Source organism: Salarias fasciatus, chromosome 22, assembly GCF_902148845.1.
Source record: "Salarias fasciatus chromosome 22, fSalaFa1.1, whole genome shotgun sequence".
Classification (NCBI taxonomy): domain Eukaryota; kingdom Metazoa; phylum Chordata; class Actinopteri; order Blenniiformes; family Blenniidae; genus Salarias; species Salarias fasciatus.
Window position 1 is genome coordinate 13094069 of NC_043765.1, and position 27714 is coordinate 13121782.

Below are 27714 nucleotides of genomic sequence, written 5' to 3' on the forward strand. Positions count from 1 at the left end.
CACACGGACCCGGAGCTTTTCGGACGGTCAGGTGAATGTGACCTCAGCTCTGCGGTTGGGGGATCGGACCACTGCGGCTCCTTTGAGAGGGGGCCGAGCTGTAGGTTTCCCCATCAGCTGATTAGCTTGAAAGGTTAGAAGGGCTGCGCTCTTGTCTCACCATCTGCGCTGCACTGCTCCACGACCACATTAGGGATCTTTAAACAGATGGTTCGAGGGCTGCGTTGGAAAATGTCAGGACAAATCGCCATCCCCGGGTAATTACTGTTTTTGAACGCTCCCCTTCTTCTGCATTTCTGACTCTTGCATTTCTTTTTTGCTCGATATTTTTTGGAAGTTAGTCCTTGGCTCCCAATTTTTTCCGATACATTCTTTCTCATCGCTTCCTCCAGACGGTTAGATTAATAGCAGCTGGACTGAACATGGACAGAAAAGTTACTGAGCTATCTATTGAATTCATTCTGCACTCTTGACACTTTCCCTCTGTCGTGTGTGTGTATGTGTGTGTGTGTGTGTGTGTGTGTGTGGAGGACTGATGTACTAATGTAGCAACAGGCAGGAAACTGGCCGACGTCCCGCAGCGTCTGAAGCATGGGTGTTGAATGTCAAGCAGGAGGCATCCGAGCCTGACACATTGTAGCCTTGTAACCTCTGTGACTCCCTCTCCAAGCCTTCTATTTCGCGTACACTCTCCCTGCAATCACTGGCCTCAAAAGCACAGGGCACAATCTCACAGAGAAGAATGCATGTGAACAGGGAATTATGCATCTGGCTTAGCAGCCTAATTCGAGATTTCATGCTTCCGAGCAGTGCTGGGTGGGCAGGACGTGCTGCAGAAAAGTGGGCGACCGCAAGCGAAGACAGACGTGTTTTACAGACTTATCTATGAATTCACAATTGAGCATTAAAGCTCAGGTAATGTTTGTTTGGCTTTTATTGACTTGGAAAGCCTCCTCGGCTAGTTAGCGGCTCAACTGATCAATACTTGACTCTAATCAGGAGATTTCTGAGAAATGAGAGATGTTAAAAAGAGAAAAAAAATGCTTACACACATCCCACTTGGCCAGAAACAACAGAGAATTCCTCTTTTCTGGCATTACTATGATTGGTGATGACTGAAATTGATTCAAATGCTGCTATCTTTAAAGGCATTTTATCTCCAAGCACGAGGGAGAGGGGAGAAAAAAAAAGGAGATGTGAGAATTTGCATGACGATCACTATCCTGCTTTTCCCTCATGGGGCGACAGCATGCGACGCACATTACCTCAGAAAGCAAGCTCACATTTATGTGCGGTGTGTCCTAAGTAATTTCTTTTTAAAGCGAGCCGATTCTTCCAGGAGAATGCTAAAAGAAGAGAGGAGGGGGGGTAGAAAAGCAGCACAAACACAAACCAAACCAGTCAGAAAATAAATCAAATCTTCTTGAACAGTTAGAGCATTGAACACAACTCAGTTGGTCGTTATTTTGTTCCAATCTGATTTTTTTTTTGTCTTTAAAAGTTTCAACCATCAGGGAGGACACTTCCCCCCCGCCCCCGCCTCAACCTCCCCTCAAACAAAAACTGGAGAAAATACACAAACTGAAGAAATGCAAGGAGTTGACAAGGAGATCGTGAGAGGAATGGATGGATAGGAGGAATTGTTGAACCGGAACCTGAACACAGCAAAGCGGATGGCACATATCAATGAGCAGATCTGTCCCGGCTCCCCCGCACAACCCGCCGCATTCCCTATCCATCCAGATGGCAAAAAAGAAAGAAAGAAAACATAAAGAAAAGACTGAGCGATTCCAAGCTTTCGTCATCCATTAGAAGGGGAAAAGGAAATAATTGAAAGCAGGGTGCCTAGGGGGGCTACCAGTGTGTGAAACCTCGGTGAGATCTTTTCCCCTTTGCTATAAAAAGAACTGAACGGTGCAGAAATATTCTTCTTTTTCTCTCCCACCCCTCCCCGAGTCATCAAACATTTGAAAGAGATTTTCTTTTTTCTCCAGAATAAAATCAAGACATTTTTTTTTCTCAGAAATAGGGTTTTTAACCATTGTTTTGTTCTTTTTTTTTCATTTAAGTTCATTTAAAAATTGTCTTCAGTCGCAGACGTGTCGAGCCCCTGTTCTTACTTTTCAATAGTCTTTGTGAAAATATAGAGTAGAACAGTCTTCTTCCCATGTCTGTCCTCTGCAGCGGTAAACAAATACAGTATGGGATCCGACAGAGCACATTTCGCAGGAGACGGGGAGCAGAGTGAGTAAGATCCTTGCGAGAAAAAAGAATCATGTACCTATGTATAGCTTTTTCACGAGTCTATTGTCTCTGTGTGCATCTGTGTCTCGGCAAGAGCGCGGGTGTATCCAAGTGGGGAGTGTGTGTACGTCTTCACACTTCAGTCTGGAAGTCCCCCTCGGACGAGTCGGGTGTGTTTGCTGAGGAGGAGTCCCAGTTCTTATTGTGCAGTTCCATCCGGTCCTTCTGCTCCCCCGGCACGATGGACAGCTCGGGGGTCATGGTCTTGAAGCTGTCCCACGAGCTCTGGTCCTCCGGGGTGGACTTGTCCTAAACGGGTAAAGACAAAGGAAACAGATGTGTTAGGAAAAAAAAAAAAAAAAAAAATTCAAGGTATCGGACGAAACTGGAGAAGTTGAAAATTAATATTAGGTTAAAAAAAAAGGATCATATTTCATTTTCAAGTGTGTCTCTCAGGGTCAGTTCATCGGGTCAGAACTGCTCGATTTCAAACTGCGTCCTCGGTAAAAGCATATACATTATCTGTGCAGCAACGGCTGTTGCAATCCAATCAATTTTGTGCACTGGTGAAGCAGAGAATACACCACAAAAATAATAATATTAATAAAACCTACTGCATCTATTTCACCATATGATAATATAAATATCAACATTGAGATCCAGGATTCCCTAATATCTGTTTTTTCCACTTAAATCTCTCAGAAATCCACATTTTCTAACTTTAAGGGTTATTTCTCAATCGTATTTATACCGACAGTTTGTTTCTCATGTTACTCTTAAATGTGGATGAACAAAAGCAAAAAGTCAAGATATTGCAAAACTAAATCTATTTTTGTCTTTTCACATGTAAAAACTACATAACTACACAATAGCTGCCTGTCTGAATACCAATAACCATTCAAAGTTTAGCTCACGGTGGCTTTTCTAACATGCATGGTTGACTTGCACTGTGGTAACATCAAAACTGACATTTAGATCAGCCCAAAGTTTTGACAACAGTATTATTTCAGCTTGATACATAATCCTGGTAATATAGAAAAACAAATCTTCTGAAATGGAACTAAACCAAACAGTGGCCAAGGAAAAGGAAGTTTCACCTCAGTGTGTCACGTTGTTTAGAGAGAATAGTCTGGATGAAAGCATCTGGACCAAACTACTGCTGCTCATTTCCATTTTGGTCTAGACCAAAGAGCATACTCTGGTCTGTCTCCGCTAAAAGCACCCGGAGCTGCAATTAATGAACCTACCCATTCCCTAACAGGTCTTCAACCTGGAGATTAAGTCTCACCTCTGAAATTCACAGCAATAGAAGACCAACTCAGTTTAATCTGATGTTATATGCATTTGTCTGACGGTCATAATTGCTGCTCTAGACAACATGCGTCTGCATATTCCTTCGGGACCTTTGTGCTTTGAAGTGTATTGCTAAAGATCTTCAAAACGGAGTGAATGTGCATAAAGCTAAAGATCTACATTAAAAAAAAAAAATTCAACTAAACAGTTGCAAGGTTGCTTTAAAAATTGAAAAAAAAAAAAAACCTCCACCAAGTACTCCCGAACAAACAAAATCCCCTCAACCATATCTCTAAATTACATAAACACATAAAGTTTGCCAGAGTAAAAATCATTGTTACACTGGTATACAATGGGTTGTATGTCTCACTTACTTTCACAAGCCACCAGCCAACACTCTGGAAAGTTCATTACGCAAACATTGTAATGAGCATATTTCCCAAGATACCAAAGTGTTACTTTAATTATATTTTATTTTCTTGTATGCACAGTGCAGTTTTAAAATAACGTGGCTGTGCATGTTTGTCCCGAGGCGCCTTTGGCCACTTTTCGGTTTCTGCTGTTTGTTGACCTTCTTTACTCACCGTAGTTGTGCAAGCACAGTTTTCCAGTGCAATACATAATTATTACAAATATGAGGAGACGCTCATCTTCAGGTTTCCCATCAATAAAGCGGTTTCGATAATTACACTGAACTACTGACTTGTTTACCCCCAAGCTGCCTGCTGGTGTTTTGTACCGTGTAGTAATTACTTTTTGTCAGTGCAGTGTCAGAACTGATCGGGGGGAAAAAAAAGAACCCTGCACTACGAATACAAGACAAAATCTCTATTTTTCTCTTTTAGAATTACAACTTTCACACATATTTGGAGATGGATACATTACAATAAGCATTCACTGCAGGTAGAATAGGAGCTTCTGCTTCTAACCTTTGCAAATGTCAACAGGCACGCAGGGAGGTTAGGCTGTCACAGACATCTTTGATACTTTTTAGTTTTCAACCCCACAAAATCGGGGGAAAAAGGTCACAAAACATACCTGTACATCAAGACCCCTTTCTGTAGCTCTTTTTTTTTAAAGTCAAATTTAGCCTCTGTTTTCATGTTTGCAGCCATCCCTTTTCGACCCCCCGCCTTTCCTAATCAGTAACTTTTTGCATTAATTGATAAAAGCAGGAACCCTTTCAGACTCGAGGTCTGTGATCGCGGCATGTGGTCGGCGGATATGCCCGCCATGCATGTAAAATACATGTTGCGGGATTAGCCAAAAACGGATTTAGAGGCAGCATTATGCATGAGATAAGGGCCATTATTCAAATTGGACTCGTTATCTCGCCGAGATCTCACAGAGATGATTTCACAGATATAAGTGGGGAGAGACATGGGGGACTGAAAGCCCAGACGAGTCTTGGTGGAGCACAACTTACAAAGACAAAACATAAAACGAAAGAAAGAGAGAGACGGACTACTTGTGGCACTTTGCACAGACACATTTAAACCCATTAAACCCGTGGAGCTTGATCATCATGCTAAATGAAGAATTCACATGATGAATATTCAGAGGATTTTCAGCGATCACCTCAAGAGGAGATTCGGTGAAAACACCAAAATTTGCTTAATAATGCCCGATGAGTCCCTGTCTCCATGTATCGGATCCATCTGACTAGGTAGTGGTTCAGCACTCTGTAGCCTGTTATTTTGTTTGCATTGGAGCGCCACCGCCGTCCCGCCTTCGCTTCAGTGCAGCAGCACCTCTAAAGTGCTCACATGTAGCTCACTTTGAGTTATTCACCCTCCGCAGCTGTCATTCTCTTCATCTGTCACACACACACACACACGCCGCATTGATCTGCGGCAGCACGGCTTCCTCCTCGCTACCACCACGCTCCCTCTCTCCCCCCCCTCTCTTTTTTGCAGTGCATGACGATCGTCGCGTCGCCGAAGCGCTAGGGGGCAATCTCTGCCTGATTATCATTCTCCCTGCGTCTCAGCCTGACAGTTGGTAAAATGAATACAAAAGGCATAATCTGGGAGCCAATTTGCATGCTAAATGCTGGCGAAGGAACATTTTGTAATGCAGTAGTGTGGGTAATGCTGCAGTTAAGCCCAACTTTATCCCTGGGAGACTAGGCTAACGCGATTGTGCTGCTACTGCGTGTCTATCCATTCCCTTTCGCCATCGATGCCTGCCTCCGTTCCCTCCTTGCCCCAAAGCCCACTCCATCCCCTTCAACCCACCCCCACCCCCACCCCCGCCCCCCGATCTCACGCCACTCGGTCTGCCAGAAACCCCTCTACTTACACTCGACGAGTTCTTTTCACCTCCGGCAGACGAAATGCTCCATCGCTTTTCCCTCTGTGGTGATGAAATGGTGGTGGTGGTGGTGGTGGGGGACAAAAAGGAGGTGGGGAGGTTGAAAGACAGAGGAAAAGAGAGAAGAAGAGGGGATGGGATGGAGGGGGAATGGAAGGTGGGGGGGGGTCACAGTCACTGACAACTCTGCCCTAAAACAACGGCAGTGTTCCCACACCTTCGTCAGGTGAGCGGGGCAGTTGCTGCTTGGTGCTTAACACCACACCCCTCCTCTCTCCCTTCTCCACCTTTCAATCCCTCGCAAACAAAACACATTCACACTCACAAGGCCAACGTCAGCGTCAGCACGGCTGCACACACACGTTCGGGATGTGCTGGGCAGATTTTCAGCATCAACTTCTGTCAAAGCTAAGAAGGAAAACTTCGATGGCAAGGATGGGGTGACAGAAGGGGGAAGAAATCTACTCGCTACACACATCTAATAGTAACCACAGCCACTATGAGACGGATAAAAGAACAGACGGCACACGGGTGTTAAGTAATCTGATTGTGAAAGCCTGAGCAATGAATCTACTGCACAGTGCTGGAGGCTCTGCAGCTCATGTTTTCTAAATAATGTTGAAAGAGGATAACTAATCTGGTTATTACGGCATGGAAACACTATTTACAGTATCTGCATTATTGATCTCACGCTGTATGTGTTAACACATAAAATAGGTAATGCTCGGCTGTAAAGTGGACATTGCTGACTCTGTATGTTCTGCCTCTGGCTTCTTCAACGCATAAACCTTACTCCCCCCTGCTGTACCTCTGCAGTGTTATCTATCCTTCTTCTTTATGGGCTTGTCTTTTTTTTTCCCTTTTCTTTTTTTTTTTTTTTTTTAGTAAAGCACTACTTGTGGTGGCTTGTACCTCCGTTGGTGGTCCGGTGACTTTATTCTCAGAACAGACAGCGAGGATAACAGGTGGTGCATTGGGGACTGGTGGTCATAGTGGGGACTGATGATGAGTCCAGCAACACCACTGTGGAGGAACATGTCCAACACGGCTCTGTGTTCTTTTGTTAGCCGACTGCCTGGGCTTCAGTTCATGATGGAGATTTATATGTTGTTTTTTCATTTTTTTTGTAACAATTCGTTTGAAGATTTAAAACTGGAAAACATTCCCTTTTTAATGTGTTTAGGGAAAAAACCTACAACGATCTATAAATTACAAAAAAGGAGCATCGAATTCCAGAACTTCCTCAAATTCTAGAACTCGCCCACATACTATAAGTGCCCTAAATTCTAAAAACGTTTGCTTTTCTAGACCTCTCACATATTGTAGATTTCTCAGATACCAGATACTAAAATTTGAGTGTTCAATACAAACATTTCCTCCTGTATTCTGTGACTTCCATAAAATGATCTGTGTCAGTTTGGAAGAAGATACGATCACTTCCCTGATAAAGGGTTAAGTAAATCGATTCTCTACGGTGCTTCATGGTGACCAAACTGACTCTTTTCTTCGAAGCCTAAATGATTGTGAGTTTATTGTGCAAATAGTTTCTGAACCAGTCCTTTGTCAGTTGATGTCCTTATTTAATGCTCCCGTCTGTAAAACACAGCAGATGGGCCTGCACATTGCTCTTTTAGGAGAGCTGTTTATGTAAGTGTTTGTGATTTGATGTATGCAAGTGCAGGAGAACAACGACAGAGTTTGTTTGTGTGGTGTTGGGATTTAAGACGGAACGTTCATCCGAGGTTAAAAAGGATCTTGAGGGTTTTGGCAGTTTGCCTCGAAGTGGTGCGTCTGTTGCTGTAATGTGCACTTTACGTACAAATCATGCAATGTGTTAATGCATGTAGTAGAACATGATGTATTGTTATTCCCTCCAACTGCAGTCCCAGCCTGAACTCACACACATACCGACACACACACACACACACTGAGTATGTGTCAAGCAAAATAGGTGGAGATGTCGAGATGAGCACTATTTTCCCTTTTTCTTCCAACTTTTCCTGTAAAACTCTAGTTATTCACAAATATGGCAATTTTATGCAAAGTTTTATTTTAATATCCTACTTGTGTACTGAAAACTAAGTGCTTATAAAAGGCAAACATATCACGGTTGAATGACAGGATGAACATCACCAGTCATCTGTAATGAATTTATAATGGTCTGTGGGTGTGTTTCAATCATTGGAATCGAGGTTTTTTTTCACGCATCTATCAAAAGTTCCCCACATGATTGCATAATTAAATTCCAAAAACAGAGCATGCACGATATTAGTAGTCACAATTGCTCCAACAGTGTTGTTTTTCTTTTGCTGGTGTCATACCGAAGCACCATTAACCATTTAAAAAAAAACTCACCTGCTGCTATTTGAAGAGGCGTCATGAAGGATCAGAAAACTATTATTGTGTTATCGCTATGCAGATACAGCAGGGACAGGAAAATTCGCTAATGTGTCTGCAAGGACCAAAAACAACCCAAACGCATACATGGATGACAGTCAAATCTGATTTTTTTTTCCTTCTTTTTTATATATGTATTTGAAGTTTCAGGCAAACTAAGAGAGAGAAATTGCTACAAGTTGCAGATGCCACAAAGCAAAAGTGAAGCGAGCGACTGTCAGGATTCAGCGGGAGACAACAGAGACACTACAGGCACAAATATCTGAAGCCATCTCTAGAAGCCTCGGCGGTGTTGTTGGTGGATGTGGCCCACTCTCTGCCACTCAGAGTCCCCCCCCGCAACATTTGGATTGCAAAGTGGGGAAATCATGTGTGGATGCGGGTGAGCGGCGTGGATGCGGCTGTCTTCGGGGAGATAATGGGGGGAGGACAGGCGGTGGCGAGTAAAGAGGGTTGAGGGTTGACTTTACCTTTGTTGACTTGGAGGCCCATGGTTCTGCTGACTGTCTGGCTACACTCAAACTGGGACACGACAACAGGCATGCAACACACAAGGCCCAGCCGACAGACATGAGGACATGAAACAAAAACAACAAAAAAACAAAACAAAACAAAGAAATCAAGAGAAATTCACAGTAAAAAAAAAAAAAAAAAAAGAAAAAAAGAAAAAAAGCAAAGACACACACTTGATGTGACGTTGTACATCAAACAAACTTAAATCGTATTTGTACAAGAAAGCGACATCAAACAATGGGGGAGCGGAGTGAGTGGATGCCAGAAAAAAAAGATGGTCACTTCAGTCGGTGGGCTTTGGCGTTATCAAGAGTTCTGTGTATTTATTTCATTATATCAACAAGGTAATGATAGACTGCATATTCAGCAGCAGCAGCATCATTTATCACGGGGGAAACACAGACTCTTTAGCACCATTTACCCCCTTAGCAGGGAAGGAATCTGTGTCACAAGTAATAAGGCCCTTCAAAGGCGCCAAATCTGGTGAATGTAGGGTAAATAAATTCCATTAGCGCAACACACTGCAAACAAACGAGCAATCAGACACAGAGGCTTGGTTTGCCGCTGTCTGGGCCTTTGCGATCCAAGGCCAGCCCTCCTATAGAGAAAACGGTTCCAGCTCTTGATTCGGACCTTTTCACCTCTTTTTAATTGGGCCCAAGGACAGTAAATGAGCTAAATTAGTATTGTGCCTGTTGGTGCACGAAGGCAGTGTTAGGCTTGTTCCGCCTGGACTACCCGTCCCCTCATTAGGCGCTACTGATAGAGCCGCTGTGCTAAAGCTACACTCCGCCAGCCCTCGGTTTTCACGGGCAATTTGTGCGGAAGGATGAAAAACAGTTGATGAGTTTATACTCGGCGTGGAGAAGGGGGCAAGGAAATAATTAAAAACAAGCTAATGAGTGAAATTAATTATTCAATTAATGCCTCAAATGTGCCACCGAGGGCTGTGTTTAGAGGGAGGACTGGGAAAATGAGGGAGACAGCAAGACAGGAAATGTCAAGCTGTGAGGACGAATGGAGGGGAGAATGCAATATGAAGAGGAAGAAGTGGGGAGGACTCGCTTTATCTCGTCAATGTGAAGCTGAAACCCCTCAGCTTAATGACACCAAATGGACTATCAAGACCTATGGGGCTTGCACGTGCAGGCAAATTGCCCCCACTGAATCAAGATAAAACGAGCCATTGTAATTTAGAATTATACGTCTTCAATTTACACTCAAAACAGACACATTACCTGAGTTAATTTCACTCAAATGGCCTGGAAAATATATATCAATAACAGCTATAAATGTGGCCAAGATGACGCATAAGGACAGCAGCCCAGTCTGATCGGGCTCTGTTAAGAGCACTATAATGTACAGTTTACCACGGTGCATTTCCATATGCTATCTAAAAGACATGAATTCCATCACTGCATTCTCACGCACGTGCCTATAGCCATTCGGGGTGATTTGCTAATACATCTTTCATAATTGAAAAATTTGCTCGCCATTCCCGCTCTGATCTGCCATCAGTGAAATCACAACAAAGTGCGCTCGCCTCCTTTGTCTTCCTTTCCCGCAAAAAAAACTCCTCGCTGTCTATTTGGAGAGCGAGGCCAATCTACGCTTCATTTAATCAAGAACACAGCAGACGACGGGATGGAAATATATCCCATTTGAGAGCTAAAAAATGCATCAGCCAAGCTATTATGCAGCGCAATCTCCTTCTCTCTCACCGCGCTGCTCCCTTTCACGTTCACTTTGCGTACGCATACACACCGTCCATCCCACACACAGCGAGGCACAAGCACTGCATCGCTGGGCACCGCATGCAAATTTGTGCCACGACCTTTTGAACCCCCCGTGGAAAGGAGAGGAGACGACAGGCTAACTCCTGACAGAGGCCAAGAATCTGTTCGAAATCTCAACATTATTGTAGACACTAATGCTAATACGCAACTGCACTACAAACACGTATCATCCGCTCTGTCTTTCGGTGACCCCCCTTGACTCCATTTGTATCCGGCCTCCGTTGTGGAATGCACAATGAAAACGGACTCCATCCATCTGCTGGCCATATGGCCGCTGCCAGAGGATCTGCAGTACTTAAAAAAAAAAAAAAAAAAAAAAAGAAAACGGGTAGGATTTGAATTTTCATCAGCATTAATGTGAAGCCCACGAGCGAACCACTTCAGCAGAGTGTAACAAAAGTATATATATAGCCTGATACTTGATTCCGGGCCGCCCACTGATGTTTAAGGTCAATAAACAATCTAATGCTAACACACCTTTGTAACCTTTATAACTTTCGATGTTCCTCTGTGCTGAAAATGCACACGGATGCCAAAACAAAGCAGGAATGGAGCATTTTGGTAATACGTTTTAAAGGTCGTGCATACTTTTTTATTTTTAGATAAGCAACATCTGAGAGCGCAGCGCGGAGTAGATACAAGAATAACTTCGGCAGCACTGCAGAGCAGAACAGACAAGGTGATTCTCAGCCGTGGCCGATGGGGACCAAAGTGATATAACCCCTTTCTAGTTCCGTCTTCACGTCACATTTTCCTCTATTATCCAGCGCACTGACTCATCGTTCTGTGGCCTCAAGCTATCTAAGTGGTAAATAAGGGGATTAATGGGTAATATGAAGTTAACAGGAATATGAACAGGTGGGCTGGAAGACAAGAAAAGCATAAATGGATAGTTTAAAGGGTGTGGATTCAATTCTTGGCGGTAGGTGTTTTGAGATCACTCTCAGCCCACGACCTTTACACAGAAAATGGCACGAGATTGAAAGAGAAAACACAAAAAAAATAAACCCAATAAAAACAAGAATGTGACCATGTGAGACATTTTCTGACATCCACTCATTCCCTCAACACCTCCGACAAACAGATCCTACCTTTCCAGAGTAAAAGAGACCAGGTCTCTTCACACTCTTTGTGATATTTCTGAATGTTTCTCACCAGCACCCATACAAAGCGCATGTTGTTTGGCCCTTTTTAGTGCCAATGAGCGGATTTATGGACGGAATAAGACAGTTTATGAGCCTGTTATGAATTGGTTTGATGGGTCATTGTCTTTATGAACTGATTTATCGCTTAGTTAAGGTGTTTAGATCGCCAAGGTTTAACTCGAGCAATGAAGTGGACAAAGTGAGTGTCTGTCACACACCACACACACACACACAAGTCACACACCAAAACAAAATGTATAATGTTATACTATGGGAGGAAAATCAAATTCTGAATCATACCACCACACAAATCCATTTCACATGGTGTAGTAATTTCAGTTCCACTCTTTGGTTATAAGCATTTCTTTAAGGGAAGGGAATATTAGCATTCATCATGTGAATGCTAAAGCCCTGAGGATATGAGTTAACGCACTGAACTGTTACACCACCACAGCACTGAGGGGGAAACTAATACAGAAATCCACCGAATACAGCCACTTCACAATGAGGAAGCACTGACAGGAAGTGGACGAGCAGCTACAGGATGTACATTCATAGCCTGACGCTGTTGGTTATTTGCTTTACACGCCATTTATTAGAGAAAACAGAGGTTTCCAGCCTCACGTGTAACTCTCACTCTTTACTCCTGTTCCAAGTCTTTTCAAGCTTTAGTTTTATGATACAAAAGTAGCTCTTGCAAAGATGAAGGTGGAGGTTTTGCCTTTAAATGAATTAAATGAAATGTATTAATTTCAAATTAACAATTTTGGGAGCAAAATATATCAACAAGACTGAGGCCTTGTTGGGTAGGTAAATGAGTGCGGTTGCTTGTTTTTTATAATGAAGAAAATAATGTGGTACAAATGGCGAGTATACAGATATTGGTGTGGACAGATGGCGAAGTTAGATTGCTATTACAGGTGGTTCTCAGCTATGAAAATACCTAGTCTCAGGAGAGAATCGACTGGGAGCCGCACCTCTCTGGAGGCCACCATTGAGGTTATTGTCTGTCTATCCACCTGCATGGGAATCATGCAAAATTAACTACTGACTGTGGCCGTGGTGGGCATGCACAGCACACTGGAGAAGAAAGCCAAAAGCTGAAGTCCTAAGTTGTCACTATCTTTATTTGACATGTAGATGTTGTTATTCCTCGTGTTATTAAGACAACAATGTCTAACTTTGGGCTGTGTTTGCGTGCATGGTGTATATATGTTCCTCCTTTTCAATAGCATAAAATGTATACTGACATTAGAAGACAAAAATTTCCACTTTTCAGGATTAAGGAACATTTGGCAAGCTAACTATGCCTAATGCATCTCTGGATGGTTTCACGGGAGTCTAAGCTTTCACAAATCTAATAAGGCCCTAATAAGGAGCTGGACTGTTGTCTGACAGCGTCCAACAGCGGAGTCTTAAATGCTTCCTCGACCCTACAAAGTAATAATATAGTTTGAAGTCTCAATTACATGCACCGTTTGTGGACCATTTCACTATTTCTTTTACCTAAGTGTTTTTGGGTGCTGAAAATAGTTGTTCCAAAAAGACTATAAATGGGAAATAATACTTTCACGGGGAGGATTCCAAAGCTTGAAAAGCCAAGTTACAGTTGCTGAAGAGTGATCGGAGGCAGATTCAACAGTCAGTTCCATGTGAAATGTTAGCTGCATGAAAAACACAGCTAAATAACACAACAGTGGCAAACTTTGAAACACACACTGCCACACGTAGCGCATCAGTTCAAGACTACTTTAGAGTGAATTAGAGGGGCTCTACTGCACCAGGTTTATGTTGGCTTTAGAGGCTCTTACGTTGACTTTCTTTGTAAACAAGGGATGTTCTGCGCACTAGCGACGGCTCTGGGTTGTGCCTCGGTGGTGGGGGAGGGGGCACCTGTCGTGGACGAACACCAGCCGTGACGGTTGTGGAAAAGGTTAGAGGGTGTTTAGCATCCTGGTTAAAATACGGTTTAGGCACTTTAAGAGAGAGACAAGCCTGCAAAAAGTCAGCGGGTTAATGAGTTTCGCGAGATCTGGCTTCAGGTAGAAAACTTGTCATTAAGGAGGTGAGGGAGTAGTGAGGTTTTTCTTTCCAGGGGAGGATTTCCCAAAAAGAGACATGTCCTGAAGTAACAAAGTCAATTGGCTTTTATGAATTAAAGGGCGAGATTTAACTTTCATGGTAGTCTGGGTGTTGATCCGTGAGAGCGAATCCTGAAATGCAGTAATGTTTGCTATTAAATCACTCATGTGGGACAAGTGAAAATCACTGTCAGAGGCTGTCGTGTGTTCACAGAAAGGAGGTTATCAAAGTCATTATAAAACGATTAAGTCATTACTCATGCAGTAATTGCCTCTTAAATACAGTTTGCGCTTAAAAAACAGGCAGTGCGGCACGGTGATCTCAAACATAAAGCAGATCAGATCAGTCAAAGCACACACCAAAAATTAAAACAAAACACAATTGGACATGGACACATTTCCCCACAAGCATAGATGAAGAAGAATCCAGTCACACATGTAGGCACTGTAATGTGGACATGCTTACCCACCCACAGAGATCCCCCCACACACACACACACATATCCCTCTCATCTCCATAATTACTGTATAGTCAGCATGTTCGTGTCTGGGGGTGACTCTCGAAGTGAGATGTTGACAACAGCAGAGCTGAACTCAAGCTGGGACCCGTCAAAAGACCCGACACTGATAGCATTATCCATGTAATTATTCACAGTTAAGTGAACTGCCTACTTACTTTTGCCATAATGGATCTGGATGAGTAAACCATATCCACGCTGGCCTTTCAATTCACAATTCCAGTGACGTCTTTAACCCCAGAGGATATGAGTGTTTCGATTTGTCTTAATTATCCATTATTTGTTACTGGCCTTTCATTTCTTATGCTCATGTGATCAAAATCCGGGAGCACACCTGAGCTCCCTGTGAAGCACATTAGCATGCCGCAGTAAAATTGTCAAGAACCACAGACTTCGAATATATGGCTCGTGGCATGTCGAGCAGCCGGCTATTTTTCTTCACCTCCATGAAATATTTGCTTGGCAGGAACGAACGGGGAATTGGCCAGCGCTCAAGAAAATCTTGATCAAGACGCTGAACAAATGATGGGTGAAGAAAAGGCTGCCGGCCTGCCTTTGGAGACTGGAAGTGTCTTTGCATGTATCTGTGCGCGGCGACACAACAACGGCATCATGAGTGACGGCACAGCGGCCTCTGTTCTTTTATCGTGGCTGTAAGTTAGATGTGAACCAGCATGATAGGGAGAAGTACACCTAGCAAAACCAGCTAGATCATCACGGCTCCATGCACTAATGCTCAGCAGATGAGCAAATGTGTGTGTGTGTTTAAATCTTAATGAAAGTGGCCCTCTGAAGGTCAGCGTAGAGCAAGTGGGGACTCTTTCAGTCTGCCGCTAATGGTATATTAATGATTCACAAATGCCTCTGTGTCTCATACGCACAGGTACCCACCCAAGCATCCCACAGACACACTGCTCGCTCACTCCCACACACACACACACACACACACCCCCAAACACGTAAAAGAACAGTCGCATACAGTACATAAAAATGACACACATTAGCCAGTTTGACATTGGCAGAGACAAAGCATACAGGACATCGTGAGGTGTTTCTTAACTGTGCACAGCATGGTGAAGGTGGATTCATAAAAGTGACAAATAGCAACATGTCCAACATGTAAATGATAGAAATTGGATTTCATTAACCTGTTATGATTGATTCAGCCTCAGCTCAAAGCTGGTGTGATCAACTCTTTTTGATGGGTATTTAATAAGGCACCAAACACAACTGAAAATGAATTAAGTTCAGGCCAATTACATCAGGTGTGAAAGCCATTTACAATATGAAAGATGGAACAGAATGTGCCTCTAAAGAAATATTTATGAGGTAGTTATTGTTCAATTCTTCATGGTCACGGTAATAGGTACAACACTGAATTAGTCAAATGGCAATGAAAATACATAGACTATTCGCATTACATTCAAATTCCCCTGCCAGGACAAATGATGTTTTCATATTTCTAAGGCAGCAATCAGGCTGGAAAAAAGACCACCATAATGAATCCAACCGCTATCAAACAAAAGAGCACCTCATGTTTGTAAATGACTGAGAATTTTTTGTGACTATAATTGTCTGGAAGCTGCATTCACAATTAAACACAATGTAACCGTAATGCCGATCGCACTGAGGTAACAATGACAGCTCTCTGTGAACCAAAACACTGCAACTGTAACCGGCACTTGATTTCCAGTTACATTTGTTCAGTGTTTACAGGCGTGGGATTCTGGGATCGTGACATAGTGCGGGAGGGAGTGGAGGTGCGTGGGTACAACTGGTTCCCATCCCGTTCCTGGGCAATGATCTTACCTTGAATGTGGACATGGCTGGGTCCCTGTTATACCTGTCTATGGTGTGGAACTTGGAGGAGTGGTTGAGCTCATGGTACAGCTCAGAATGTCTTTTGCGAGTGTGCATCACTTTCTGGAAGGGAAGAAAGGAAGGGACAGCAAAAATGAAGCAAATAGAAACAAACAAAAATATAAAAAGAAAAAAAAGAGAAAAGGATAAAGAAAAGGAAGAAGGGGCAATGTAAGGGCAGGCAGGGTAATGGGAATGAGGAAAAGGCTGAGGGACTGCAGTGATGCCAGCCATGAAAAGGAGTTAGAGAGGGACGCCGACAGATCGATCGATTGCTGGCTCATGCTCATCCATCATCTACTTCCTCAGTCTTTAAGAATTTGGCAACTGGGATTGCTGCAGAGGAGTCCCCTGAATGAAAATTTGGTGAAAGTGACAAGACAAAAATGCCATTGTTACTGACTTGTGCCTGCTAACTCAGGGTCCTGTTAACTTGGGATTTTGTCAAACTCATTAAATGTCCGACAGATGGACCGGAATTTAACTCTTGCCCCAGTGAAAGGATGTTCAACAAAAAACTGGCTTCCTTGTGTCCTTTGTGTCCTGACTGTCTGCCTGGAAGGCTGCTAAATCCAGATCTGTAATGCCCTGACAGGGAGCTGCATTTGTCAGTGCCGCTGCTGTCTCTCCAAGCTAATGGGCAGTGCTGGAGCTGCTCGGTAGTAGCTAATCGTCAAAGCAGCTTGCGAGGTTGAAAGTGACACAGGGGCAAGATGCCAGCACTCACACCCGCTCACTCACCAACAAGATCCAGCGCATCGGATTGGTTCCAATTACTACACAGCGGGCACTTTTTTTTTCTTTTCCTCAAGAAAATGATATTATCGCCTTATGACTTTTCACATTAAAAACGAACCAAATAAAATGACCTCTGGTGAGTAACTGTTATGACCTTTCAATTAAAGAAGGCTGTATTATGAAGATGCTAGGCTCTAGCAATTGTGGTGTTTTATCCATATACAGTATGAAACAAACTGTTCGACTTCCACAGCAGAGATTTTGATCGTTGCTTTTTAGAGCGGTTCCTTCCAAGTTCTTCGACTTAAAGTGCTGAATCCCCAGGAATGCTTTCAAAACTTTAGAAGGGTATTGTTTTCCTTGAAAGACTGTGACTGTAAGTGCTGCTAAAGTGCACAGTTGATGCATTACTGAGTACGCTTTCTAAATGGGAGGGGAAATGCAATGAAAGTAAGAAAGAAAACGAAAAAAAAAAACATGGTTTGAAAATGAATGCACCTTCCATTAAACTCATAGAAGTGTACACTTTCATGTTTTTTGTATTTCTTCTATGCCAACGTCCTTAACAGAAAAAGGAGAAGCAGTCTCCTTTTTCAAGCAGGGAGCCAAGGGTGGCTCTCTAAAAAAATCTGTTGTATAAATAAAAAGGGTCAGCCATAATCACTGTTAGTAGCTCGTCATTGCCCACACTATTTAAATATATATTTCTATGAGAAGAGGTGAATCTCCAGTCTTTACAAGCATCAACATGACTTGAATTTCCCAGGAAAAGGCAGTATTGAGGTCAGGTTTTTTCTTCTTCTTTCTTTTGTGGGATGATATTACTAGAGACTGGAGATTCACGGGACACTCAGGTCATTCTGAAACAAACATACTGACGCACACGAAACCATCTCTTTCCAACAGATATAATCGGCAAGCCAACTGCGGCCACAAACTTGACGTATCAACCTAGGACTGACCTACTGGTGTTCGTCCACACACAATAAGCGCTCTACTTTGCTGTTTCTTCAACCAGGACCCCACAGCAACGTGATAGCCTCGTCTCATTTCAGTGTGCATGCCACTGGAAGGGTTTATTTCTTGAGATGCTTAGATTATTTGACACATGAGCTTATTTGCGAGGACAGACGGTGGGTAGCGAGGGATAATTTTAGGGCCATTGTTGGAGAAACAGCTGACTGTGTAAGGTAAGTCTGAGACAGTCCATTGCTTTAAGTGCAAGGGAGACACAAGAGCGAAGGGAGGGGGTTTTTAGCAAAAAGCTCCTCTATGCGTTACTCAAGTCCTGGCAGAAGCACAAGAAAGCAGAGACAGGCTGATGACAGGGGATGAGGTCCGACATCTTACCTCGAAGTCCAGTTCAGAGTACCGTACTCTTTTCCTCTGGAAGAGGAGGGGGGCAGGGGGAGAAAAGAAAGCATCAATGACCACCCCTCGACTACCAAACTTTCTTGATCTTAATCTCTTGTGCAGTAGCAAGACGGGTTTGAATTTTCGCTGGCTGGCCCGGCATTATACAATTGTCAAGGCAAGAACTGAATCATTTAGTCTATTTCAATATAATGAGATTAGTGAAGTGGAAGAGCGCTGAATTACAATGAAATAATAATTTCTCGGTTCACATGCTCTTAAAATATAATCGTTGCAACCCCTGCATAAATCCTCCCATGTTCTCTTTTGGAGAATTTGTTGGAGCCATTTTGATTAAAAGCGCTGCAACAAACACATGAGGAATGGCTTTTCATCCTCTAATCTTGTTTGGAACCCAGTACTCTCATCTTAAGTGCCTCTGTAGCTATAGCAAGTGGCACACAAGCCGCCAATTTAACAGCTGCAGACATTTCCAACTCATCTGGCCCTGACATTGCATTGAATTACATTCCATCTCTGACTTCCTATCTGGCTCTTGCTGTCGGCCAGATTTGCATTTGGCAGGGAGAGGAGCCGCTCTCCACAGTTAGTTAAACGCTGTGCTCATTCTTTGAAAAGGGCAGAGTTGCTGATCTGATACTGTGGCAGCCAAGGTCTTAAAACAGAAGGAAACGTAAACAGATCGAGAGGTAAGTTTGTCTTAAAGATTTCCCACTCAAAAGTTTTCACCAAACACAGCTTCTATAAAAAGAAAAGAAGAAAATGAAATCACCGTCCTTGCAGAAGGAGATCCTTACCTTAAACAGAGAAATTCCATGATTGAGTTAGCTTATTAACATGATAGACATGCAGCATGCATATACATTAGAAGTATATTGCATGTTTCAATGGGAACACATATGAAGCAGTCTTCTCAAGCATACAAAATTAAAATGGGATCCTTTCATTCTGTGATTTGTCTCATGAAGTCCTCGTCTTGCCAAAGTAAACCCACAAAGTCACAAAAAGGTTTCTGATGTATGTAGGATTGCACATTTGACAGTATAACGCGCCACGTGAACATTTGTCACGCACTGCCTCGATCATCTGGAGTCTGCATTCACAAGCACCTAACTAGAAAATCAACAGTGAAATGAACACTGCGAGTACATTTGTGTGATCCCTTCATTATGCTGCACCATGTTTGAGTTGGGGAGTAAAACACTCCTGTGATTTAATCTTGAGAGGCACGCTCTGATATCCATCTCCAAATCAAGCATATTCAAACAGGGTAAAATTATTGCAGTAAATTACATCCCGCAGGTTTATCAGCATTTTTTCTTCTTCTTCTTCTTCTTTTTTTTAGCATTCATGAGCGCACTCGAAGGTCTTCTGACAGAGGTTTTTTATGAGTTTTAATGACTTGTCCTTAACGTCCTAAAGCCTTAAATGAAGCATCTGCACTTTTTTGGTGAGAGTGTCGCTTCCATGTCTTTAATCAACCTTGTGAGTAAGCAAGTTGCCACTGGACGAGATCCAAAGTGTGTGTTTATATATGTCATCTCGTGCTTGGCCTTGTATGTGTGTGTGTTTGCAGAAAAAAAAAATTGAGGTGGGCTGAAAGACATTCACCAGGGGTATTTCCTCTGATCCAGTCTTGTCTCAGTCCATCTGCTGTGCCACCTTGTGCCGCTCGGAGTTGGGGGAGGGCGATCACACGCATATTAAACTCACTCACACAGATACTAAGCTAATAAGAAGGTGTCATTATCAAAATAAGTCATTTCAACACTCACTGTTTCAGTCAACAGCAATAAATACGCTGAAAATAATAGCGACTGTTATGGCAGCCTAGTTCATTAGAAGACAACTATATGATCACTCAGTGCTGGATGTTCGGTTGCTGTATGTAAACCGACAACATGGGCCTGCCTTGCTTTAAGTCTGACGTGTCTTTCATTAGAATCACACACATTGAACTATCAAAAAAAGCCAGACAAGCAACCATCACTTCTTAATTTGTTCAACCATTGAACGAAAAGTTATTTAGCTTCCAGTTTGAAATTACACCTTCTTGTTCACAAGTTAAAAAAAAAAAGGCAAGATAGTGGTTCTACTTTTACTAATGAAAATCCGCCAGTCTTCAAACCACAATAAACTATATTCAAATAATTGCTTCCCAGACCGATTATTATATACTTGTTGGTCAATTTGCATTGAAATGACAGGTGTGTTTCCGGTCATTTCAGCTTTTCAAGCACAGTATGTTGACTTGTAGGCTACAACTGCACTGCTACTACACCCATAAAAGTAAAATAAGAGCTCAGGTGACAGTTGCAAACAGTGGAACAACTCAAGCTCCACTGGAAACCCTTCTGTTTTTGTTTTTTGTTTGTTTTTTTTATGTTTTACCCACCTCTAGAGAGCCTGCTGAGACGCTGGTGTTGGCATTGGTGCTGCCCAGGTTGCGCGGCAAGGTCCTGGTTCTCTCCACTGTCGTCCCCCCCGTCAGAATCTGTCTGACTGATGGTCTCTGGCCCGGCTTCAGCTGCAGAGAGTGCCCATGGGAATGCATGTGTCCTCCGTGGGAGTGCACGAGACCGCCCTGAGCCATCAAGTGGCCGTGCCCATGGGGCATGGTTTTGATCGTCCCGTAGGAGCGGTTGAGGTTCATGGTGAGGTTCATGTCGCCCACACTGGACGGCACAAAATCCGCCGGGTAGGCTTCGCTCTCAGCCGGATGGAGGGTCAGGGGAGAGGGGGGCGGGGGGAAAGGAGGGTCCTCCACCGCGATGTTGAGAGGCTTGTCCTCGCCCCCCAGGCCCAGGCCTCCTCCTTGGGAGGAGGGTGCTGGAGGCTTGAGACTGACCGTCCTCCTGGGTAAGACCATGTAGTCTCCCTCTCCACCGCCGCTTCCTCCTCCACCTCCGCCGCTTCCTCCGCTACCGGCGCTTCCGTCCTGGGAGGTGTTGGAGGAGGCTGGTGGGCGAGCCCAGCCCAGGCCACTCTCGGTGCACAGGTAGATTGGAGCGCCGCCGCGTTGCTGTCCCTGTTGCCGCTGCTGGTCCACATTGGTCTCCTTCTTTAGGGGAGTCTCGCTCAGCTCATTGAGGCCTCCGAGTGGCGGAACCTGAGCAGAAATAAATTATTTTACACTCATTATTAGAACATCCAGGCTTACATAACACCATATAACATCTTCTCTGAAAAAAATCACACTTGTTCAATTTACATTGTATTTCGTGCGGATCTCAGAATGGAGGACAAATGTGTGATTCTGTCAGTCAAAAAAAAAAAAACCTATTAACCTGTACCTGCACTATGAGGTTGGGAGGGGGGATGTTCCCAGGCAGGGAGCTGAAGTTGACCCCCACTCCTCCCTCCTGATGGGCTGCCAGCTTCGGATCATCCTCGTCATCCAGGGAGATGCGGGAAAGTGTCCCGGTGATGGTGGCTGGGTTACAAGTGTTCACCTCTTTGAAAATGACTGCAAGAGACAAAGGGAGGCACACAGCAGGCAGGAGAGACAAGCAGGAGGAGAAAAACAGGGGGTCGGTATAAAGTCGTGGCAGCGGAGTTGGAGTCATTGGTGCAAGGACATAAAAAAGATTTAACGGTATGGAGGGATACAAGGTAGAGCAGGATTGTGAACGATTGGATACGATTGGATTTTGAATAGACAGGGTTTTCGTTCCAGTGCCGAAGATTAAGACAGTCGACAACAGAGGAAGGTAAAACAGAGACAAAAGGCAGAAAGTAGTTACTGTTGATGAATCTTAGAGACAGATTGAATCTCTTATGAAAACTTTCACTTGTAATGCTGGACTTCTATGTTTCAGAGTAAGCCAAATGAATTTTATCTCAGACACAGTGACCTTAAGTCTCGCTCCATCTCAAGATATGCCAGTAAGCCGGGACTTTTATTAACTTGGAAAAAACGCCTTAGTGTAAAATGTGGTATATTTCAAAAGAAATTGAGCCAAATTCCCCAACTATTGAGCCTTAGCCCATATCCTGCTCAGCAGCATTTTTTTCCCTGTTCTGTTGCTGCATATTGATGTTTATGCATTTATGCTTTAAAGATTTGTGCTTGAATGCAGTTCTTGTCTTTCACAGTACTATCAAGGGCACAACACAGATTTTGGGTTAGTTTTCATGCATGGTGATCAGGAATAAGCTAAAATAAAAAATGTAAGTCCAATTTGTTGAGCAGCATTACCTGAAACAACTATGACATGCTTACGGGGGGCAATGTTTGATCATCAATCATTTTTCCTGAATCGAACACAAATCAAACCATCTGGAGGTCCATGCCAGAAATCATGCTCATTCTATCGCCATCAGAGGAAAAACAACGTTTAATCTGTGACCTTGAAATCCAATTTAAGGCACAAACTTGTAGCACAAATCATAATCATGCAATCGGCATTGATGTAACAGAATGTCAGGCTGCACGTTTGATCAAAAATTGAAGCTGGGTCTTGCTGGGAGTGAGCATCACAGCAAGGACACTGCCTGAGCATGCAACCTAGAAGTTTCTCTGATTCTCCATCCTGTTGGTGCCAAATGATTTGAAAGAACAGTATTTGAGAAATCTTTTCTCATCTGCATCAAAAGCCGGAGTGTCAGAGAATGACCTATAGAGGAATCCAGTGCAGTTTTGTGTGTTGCGCTCTTTAGCAACACCAATTAAACGACACGGTAACATTAGAAGTACAAGCAGAGACTTTTAGATTGATCGTGGTCAGCAGTAGCCCCCACCAACACATGAAAGTAGTCTGTATGAATATGGAAAGTAGTCAGTCCCAAAACACTAATCGGAAATTAATTACGACATAGCCTTTGGGAAAAATAACATTAATGTACTGCTCCTGTCTGTCTTTTACAGAGTGGATGTCAAAGAGCTTTGTGGAATAAGGTTGGCTTTAACCCAGCATGGATTCCTTGATAAGAGTGTGATTTAATCAAATGACTTCCTGAATTTAAATGCAAAGGGAGAAATGCATCATTTAATAAGGATCAGAAATACGGGATATAATCCAGGAAATGTAATACTGCAGCAGTAAGAGCAAGATTTTACTATCTGGCCTTGTGTAGCAAGATTGTGTCGTTTCTAGCCACAGCAACAAGGAAAAGAAAGACATACATACAAAATGGAGTAGACCACACAGCTAAAGTTTCACAGTTTTTAGATCATAACCAAGAAATGTCAACATTTAATGGAGTCATGAATACTCATCGGGGTGTTTTGGGGTAAAAGAACAGAAGAAGCAGTATTTTCATTTCTACTGACAGCATGGATTCGTCTATAGAAAGTACTAGTCTGGAGGCAGATCAGGCAGTGTGAAGTAGGTCAGCTGGGTGCAAAACTTACATGGGTGTCCTCTCTCTGCAGGGGTGGAGGGGGAGAGTGACTCTTTGTTAATATTTCAAAGCACAAACACTCCAAAATGTGATACATTGGTAACACATCCAAACACCCACACAAGAGCATTGTCGACGAGCTGGTGAAACAGGTCTGAACACATTGAGGAGTGTTATTATCATGCACAATTAAACACAGACTCATCCAAACATATGCTTGTTGAACACTTATTGGGCAGAATCAGTGATTGATAAGGCATTATAATTTGTGCACGACGGTGAGGAGTCGTGATGGATCGTCTCCCTGTCGTTTCATCAACATGCGAGGCAGCAGGCTAAGAATATACCCGCCCGCATTGGAACTCGACAAAGAGGGAGGGAGGGGGGGGGGGGGAGAAATAAAAGCAAGACCAAAGAAGAGAGGGGAAATCAGGTGGAAGGAGGGAGCTCACCTGTTTGACATGCCAGGTCCACATCCTTCTCAAAATCCGTCTGAGAAAGGGAGGCAAGAAAGGAAATGAGGAAATGCAATGAGCCTGTGCAAGTTCTTTGAGTACATTAGCAGCGGAGGAGACCTAATGAGTGATTGGATCGTACATGGTTATGATGTATCCACTGACTCCGACACGCTATAGAGTCTTAACGGGAAGATAAGGCCTGTTTCCATGGTTACACTTCACAACTCAGTTGATTAGACATGCCCTCTCAGAGAAAGAAATGTTTAAAAGAAATGTTGCCTTAAGCCATTCGAGGAAGGTTCTCTCCTCATTTATTTATAATGAAGAAGTCCAAACCATTTTAAAACCCCATAACTGAAGAAGATGAAGGAAAAAAAAAGGTGTACTATGACTTTCAGCATGACTTTCATCATGAGGTGAATCAGCTTACAGAGGCAGATCAAAATATAGGCTGTGACTGAAGCAAGCACTGGACTTTTGGTGGCCTTTAAGCTATAACTGTTTTCTTCATAAGCAATGCTGGAGATGTTGCTGGACATTTTTTTAGTTTATTGCAGTTATTTCTCCTTTCCAAATTCACTTTACCAGATACTGAAAACTAAAAAATGAAGCACATGAAAATATAACTTTTGTCTTACCGAAGAAAAGGAACTCAAACACTGTATTAAACTTGTTAATGTAACTCTGAAAAACCTTAGTTATCCTAACTGTGTTACTCATCTCATAATAGTAAGGAGTCAAATCAATACAGGAGGGTGAAGTGTATGTATTCTATCATAAATAATTCCCAAGAATGCCTATAAGTCTCCGCAGCACCGAGTAGAAAAAAGAGCTAGAAAATATGATGACGAGACGAACAGGCCGGAGCAAAACTCTCCAAAACTGCAACTCCTGTGGGATGTCTGAGAGGGCTGCAGCGGTTAGTACCTGTCAAAAATGGTGAAAGGAAGGAGAAATGGTAAAGGGGATTGAACCAGAGCTTGGTACAAAAAAAAAAAAAAGGTAGAGTCTAAATTTTGATGAATCATAGCTTTTTTTTGGTAGCAAAATCAGGACTGACGTAATATCAGGCAGGGGGTCGTAATGGAATGGCTGATTGGCCATCGATCATCAGCCAGCCAGTTTGGACGCAACTCAAAATGGAAGTTGTAGGCTCTGATTTCCTGATTATGCTTAAGGAACGAAGGGTGGCACAGGTCCTTGGGGGCTGAGCAACATGAGATGAATGAATTAGTGCCGCTTCCATAATGGCCACCAGTCAAGTTTTCCTAACTTTAGTGGAAGTGAAGCTCATTGCTATGCAGTTGCGATCCTCCCTTTTCTCACCATAGAGCCTCTTCCCATCCTCGACGGGATTCGCTCACAAAAGCCTTTGTTTGGATAATAAACCACAGATTTTAGACAGTTTGGGCACGCCAGAGAGGCAAGAGAGAAGAGGAAAGAGGGAAATGAAAAACTGAGAGAATGCTCAAAGGTCTCCGAGGAGCAGAAAAGCTCTTAGTACGCAAATCACCCGCAGCACCATAAATGGCTCTCTACTAAATGGACAAATGAGGATATGAAAGAAACTTCTCTCTGTCTCTCTTTTACTCCCTTTCTCATTTCGTCTCTCTCTTTTATCTGTATTTTGCGAAAAGCAAATCATCTTCATTTTAACCATTACGCATTCTCTCTGCCGCAGCCTCACAGGTTAAGCACAGTGAGTCATCAGCATCGACTTGGTGTAAATACCATAAGGGAACAGGCTGCAGCATAGACGGAGTAAATAAACTCAAGAACACATCACTCAGTTAAGTGAATGGAGAAAGAAAAAGGAAAAAAAAAAAAAAAAAACGATCCCAGAGATTCCAACATTTGGGGACTGATTCCAGTTTCTACATTTCTCGGGATTCTATAATACGGCTAACTCTACTGACACTGACGAGGTGCAATATGTAATCTGAACTAATATGGAAGACTCTGAAAGCCAAACTGGCATTTATTTTTAATCTTCAGCATTAAGATGAGCCACACGACTCTTACGTGATGCTTTATAAAAATGAAACTAAAGACAGTGGCGGATTAGTTGCATGAGAATTTCTGAAGGTAACAAAATTCAGTTGGCAGCACTTCAACGTTTGTACTGTTAACCCAATTCTTGGCATCTTGTGGACTGATGTGTTATGTGCTGTCTGGGAAAACTCAGTTTCCAATATTTGTGCTTAACCAGGGGTGTCAAACACATTTCAGCTCAGAGTCACACACAAAGCACATTTTCATCTCGAGTGGGCTGGATCGATGAAACAGTGCCATAATAACCTTTAAATTTAAGCTTTACACTATTTCAAAATGCACAATATCCGTGCTGAAAATGTCAACATTTTCACAAAAACAAAAAATTACTAACCAAAATTGCTACCGTTTCAAAATAAAGCCAATTTTACTGAAATCTTCTGGGTTTTTTTTCAACAAACTCACCTTGATAACATGGTTTTGAGGCTCGTATAGGTAGCTAGATTTCATTTCATTTACTTGCTTTTTTGTTACATCAGATTGGAGCCTCCTGCGGACCACTTTCGGCCCACAAGCCTTATGTTTGACACCCATGTGCTACGCAATAGTAACTTGAGCTTTATATGTACAGTTAACAGAATAATCATTTACAGATTGCACCTTTTTTGCTGAAGCACTTCAATAACCGGGTTTGCTAACGTCTTCTCTACGGATGACATACTGGTTGGCCGCCGATGTGATCGTGGACGTGGTTATGGGCGTGGTTGTGGGTGTTGTTGAGGATGGGGGTGTGCTCATGCATGTGGCCGGGAGCGTGGTTGTGGTTCAGCCCGAAGCCGCGGTCGCCGCGGGGGAGGCTGTGGTAGCAGGCCTGCTGGCACGTCGGGTGGCACGACGGCGGCGGCAGCTGCGGGTGGCCGCCCGAAAGGCACAGGGACGTGCCGTAACGCAGGGAGCCGTGCTGCTGTCCACACGCGCTCACATTCGCATTTTTCTGATAACGTAAGGAAAAAAAAAAAAAAAAAAAAAAAGATGAATGGAATGCACACAGTTGAAATGTCGGGAGGGGACGTCTAGCTAGTTTCACAGAGGCGTGTTAATCCAAGTTGAACAAATCAAACAGTTTTCCACAGATGGCTTTGATTCTGTTTGTCAAGTGGATGTAGTTACAGTTCTACATCTTTATGATGCTCGGAAATGTCAGGGGTTTACTGTGCTAATGAGATTTCCTCTGCACATAGTGGGAGCACCTGAGAGAACGGTGTTCACTGTAATTACGAGGCTGTTATAACCGGTGGCAGCCTTACCCCGAATTATCCATCACAGTTAATGTTCTCAAGGGTATTGTGCGTCTCAGACAAAGGTTCTGTGTGCAGACTGAGAAGACTTCTTCAAAGTGGTGCAAATTCAGAGAAAGGTAAACCGAGGTAAAAACGGAGATTCTGCAACGTCTTCCTGAAGGAAAACTTCTGCAGCAGTGGCAAATGACTGATACTACTATAGATGAGAGGGAAAAGTTACATGTGTTAAAAAGTATTTGGGAAATGTTCCACTGTAACTTTATTACTTACATTTCAAATAAGTATAACATAAAAATTGGTTTTTATGTTTTTTGATGCACAGTGACATTTTAAGGCATCTTGCAACAC

The 27714-nt window shown here is 43.1% G+C and overlaps 1 protein-coding gene and 1 long non-coding RNA gene across 4 annotated transcripts in view; one reads left to right on the forward strand and one right to left on the reverse strand.

Annotated features, from left to right (window-relative positions):
- Positions 1–2038: 2038 nt before the first annotated feature.
- adgrb2 (adhesion G protein-coupled receptor B2) overlaps positions 2039–27714 on the reverse strand; it is a 230078-nt gene continuing 204402 nt past the window's right edge. For all 3 annotated transcript variants that reach the window (XM_030082255.1, XM_030082254.1, XM_030082253.1), the window contains 8 exons: positions 24068–24107; positions 23626–23640; positions 21566–21738; positions 20668–21381; positions 18249–18284; positions 16110–16223; positions 5839–5892; positions 2039–2553 (listed from right to left, as the gene is read on the reverse strand). In XM_030082255.1, coding sequence (XP_029938115.1) covers positions 2377–2553; positions 5839–5892; positions 16110–16223; positions 18249–18284; positions 20668–21381; positions 21566–21738; positions 23626–23640; positions 24068–24107 — 1323 coding nt within the window. In that variant the 3' untranslated portion in view covers positions 2039–2376. The remainder of the gene's footprint in view (positions 2554–5838; positions 5893–16109; positions 16224–18248; positions 18285–20667; positions 21382–21565; positions 21739–23625; positions 23641–24067; positions 24108–27714) is intronic.
- Positions 7564–24919, forward strand: LOC115381014 (uncharacterized). Its single transcript, XR_003930385.1, has 3 exons — positions 7564–7696; positions 15096–15101; positions 24910–24919. It is a non-coding gene; the product is annotated as an uncharacterized LOC115381014 (long non-coding RNA).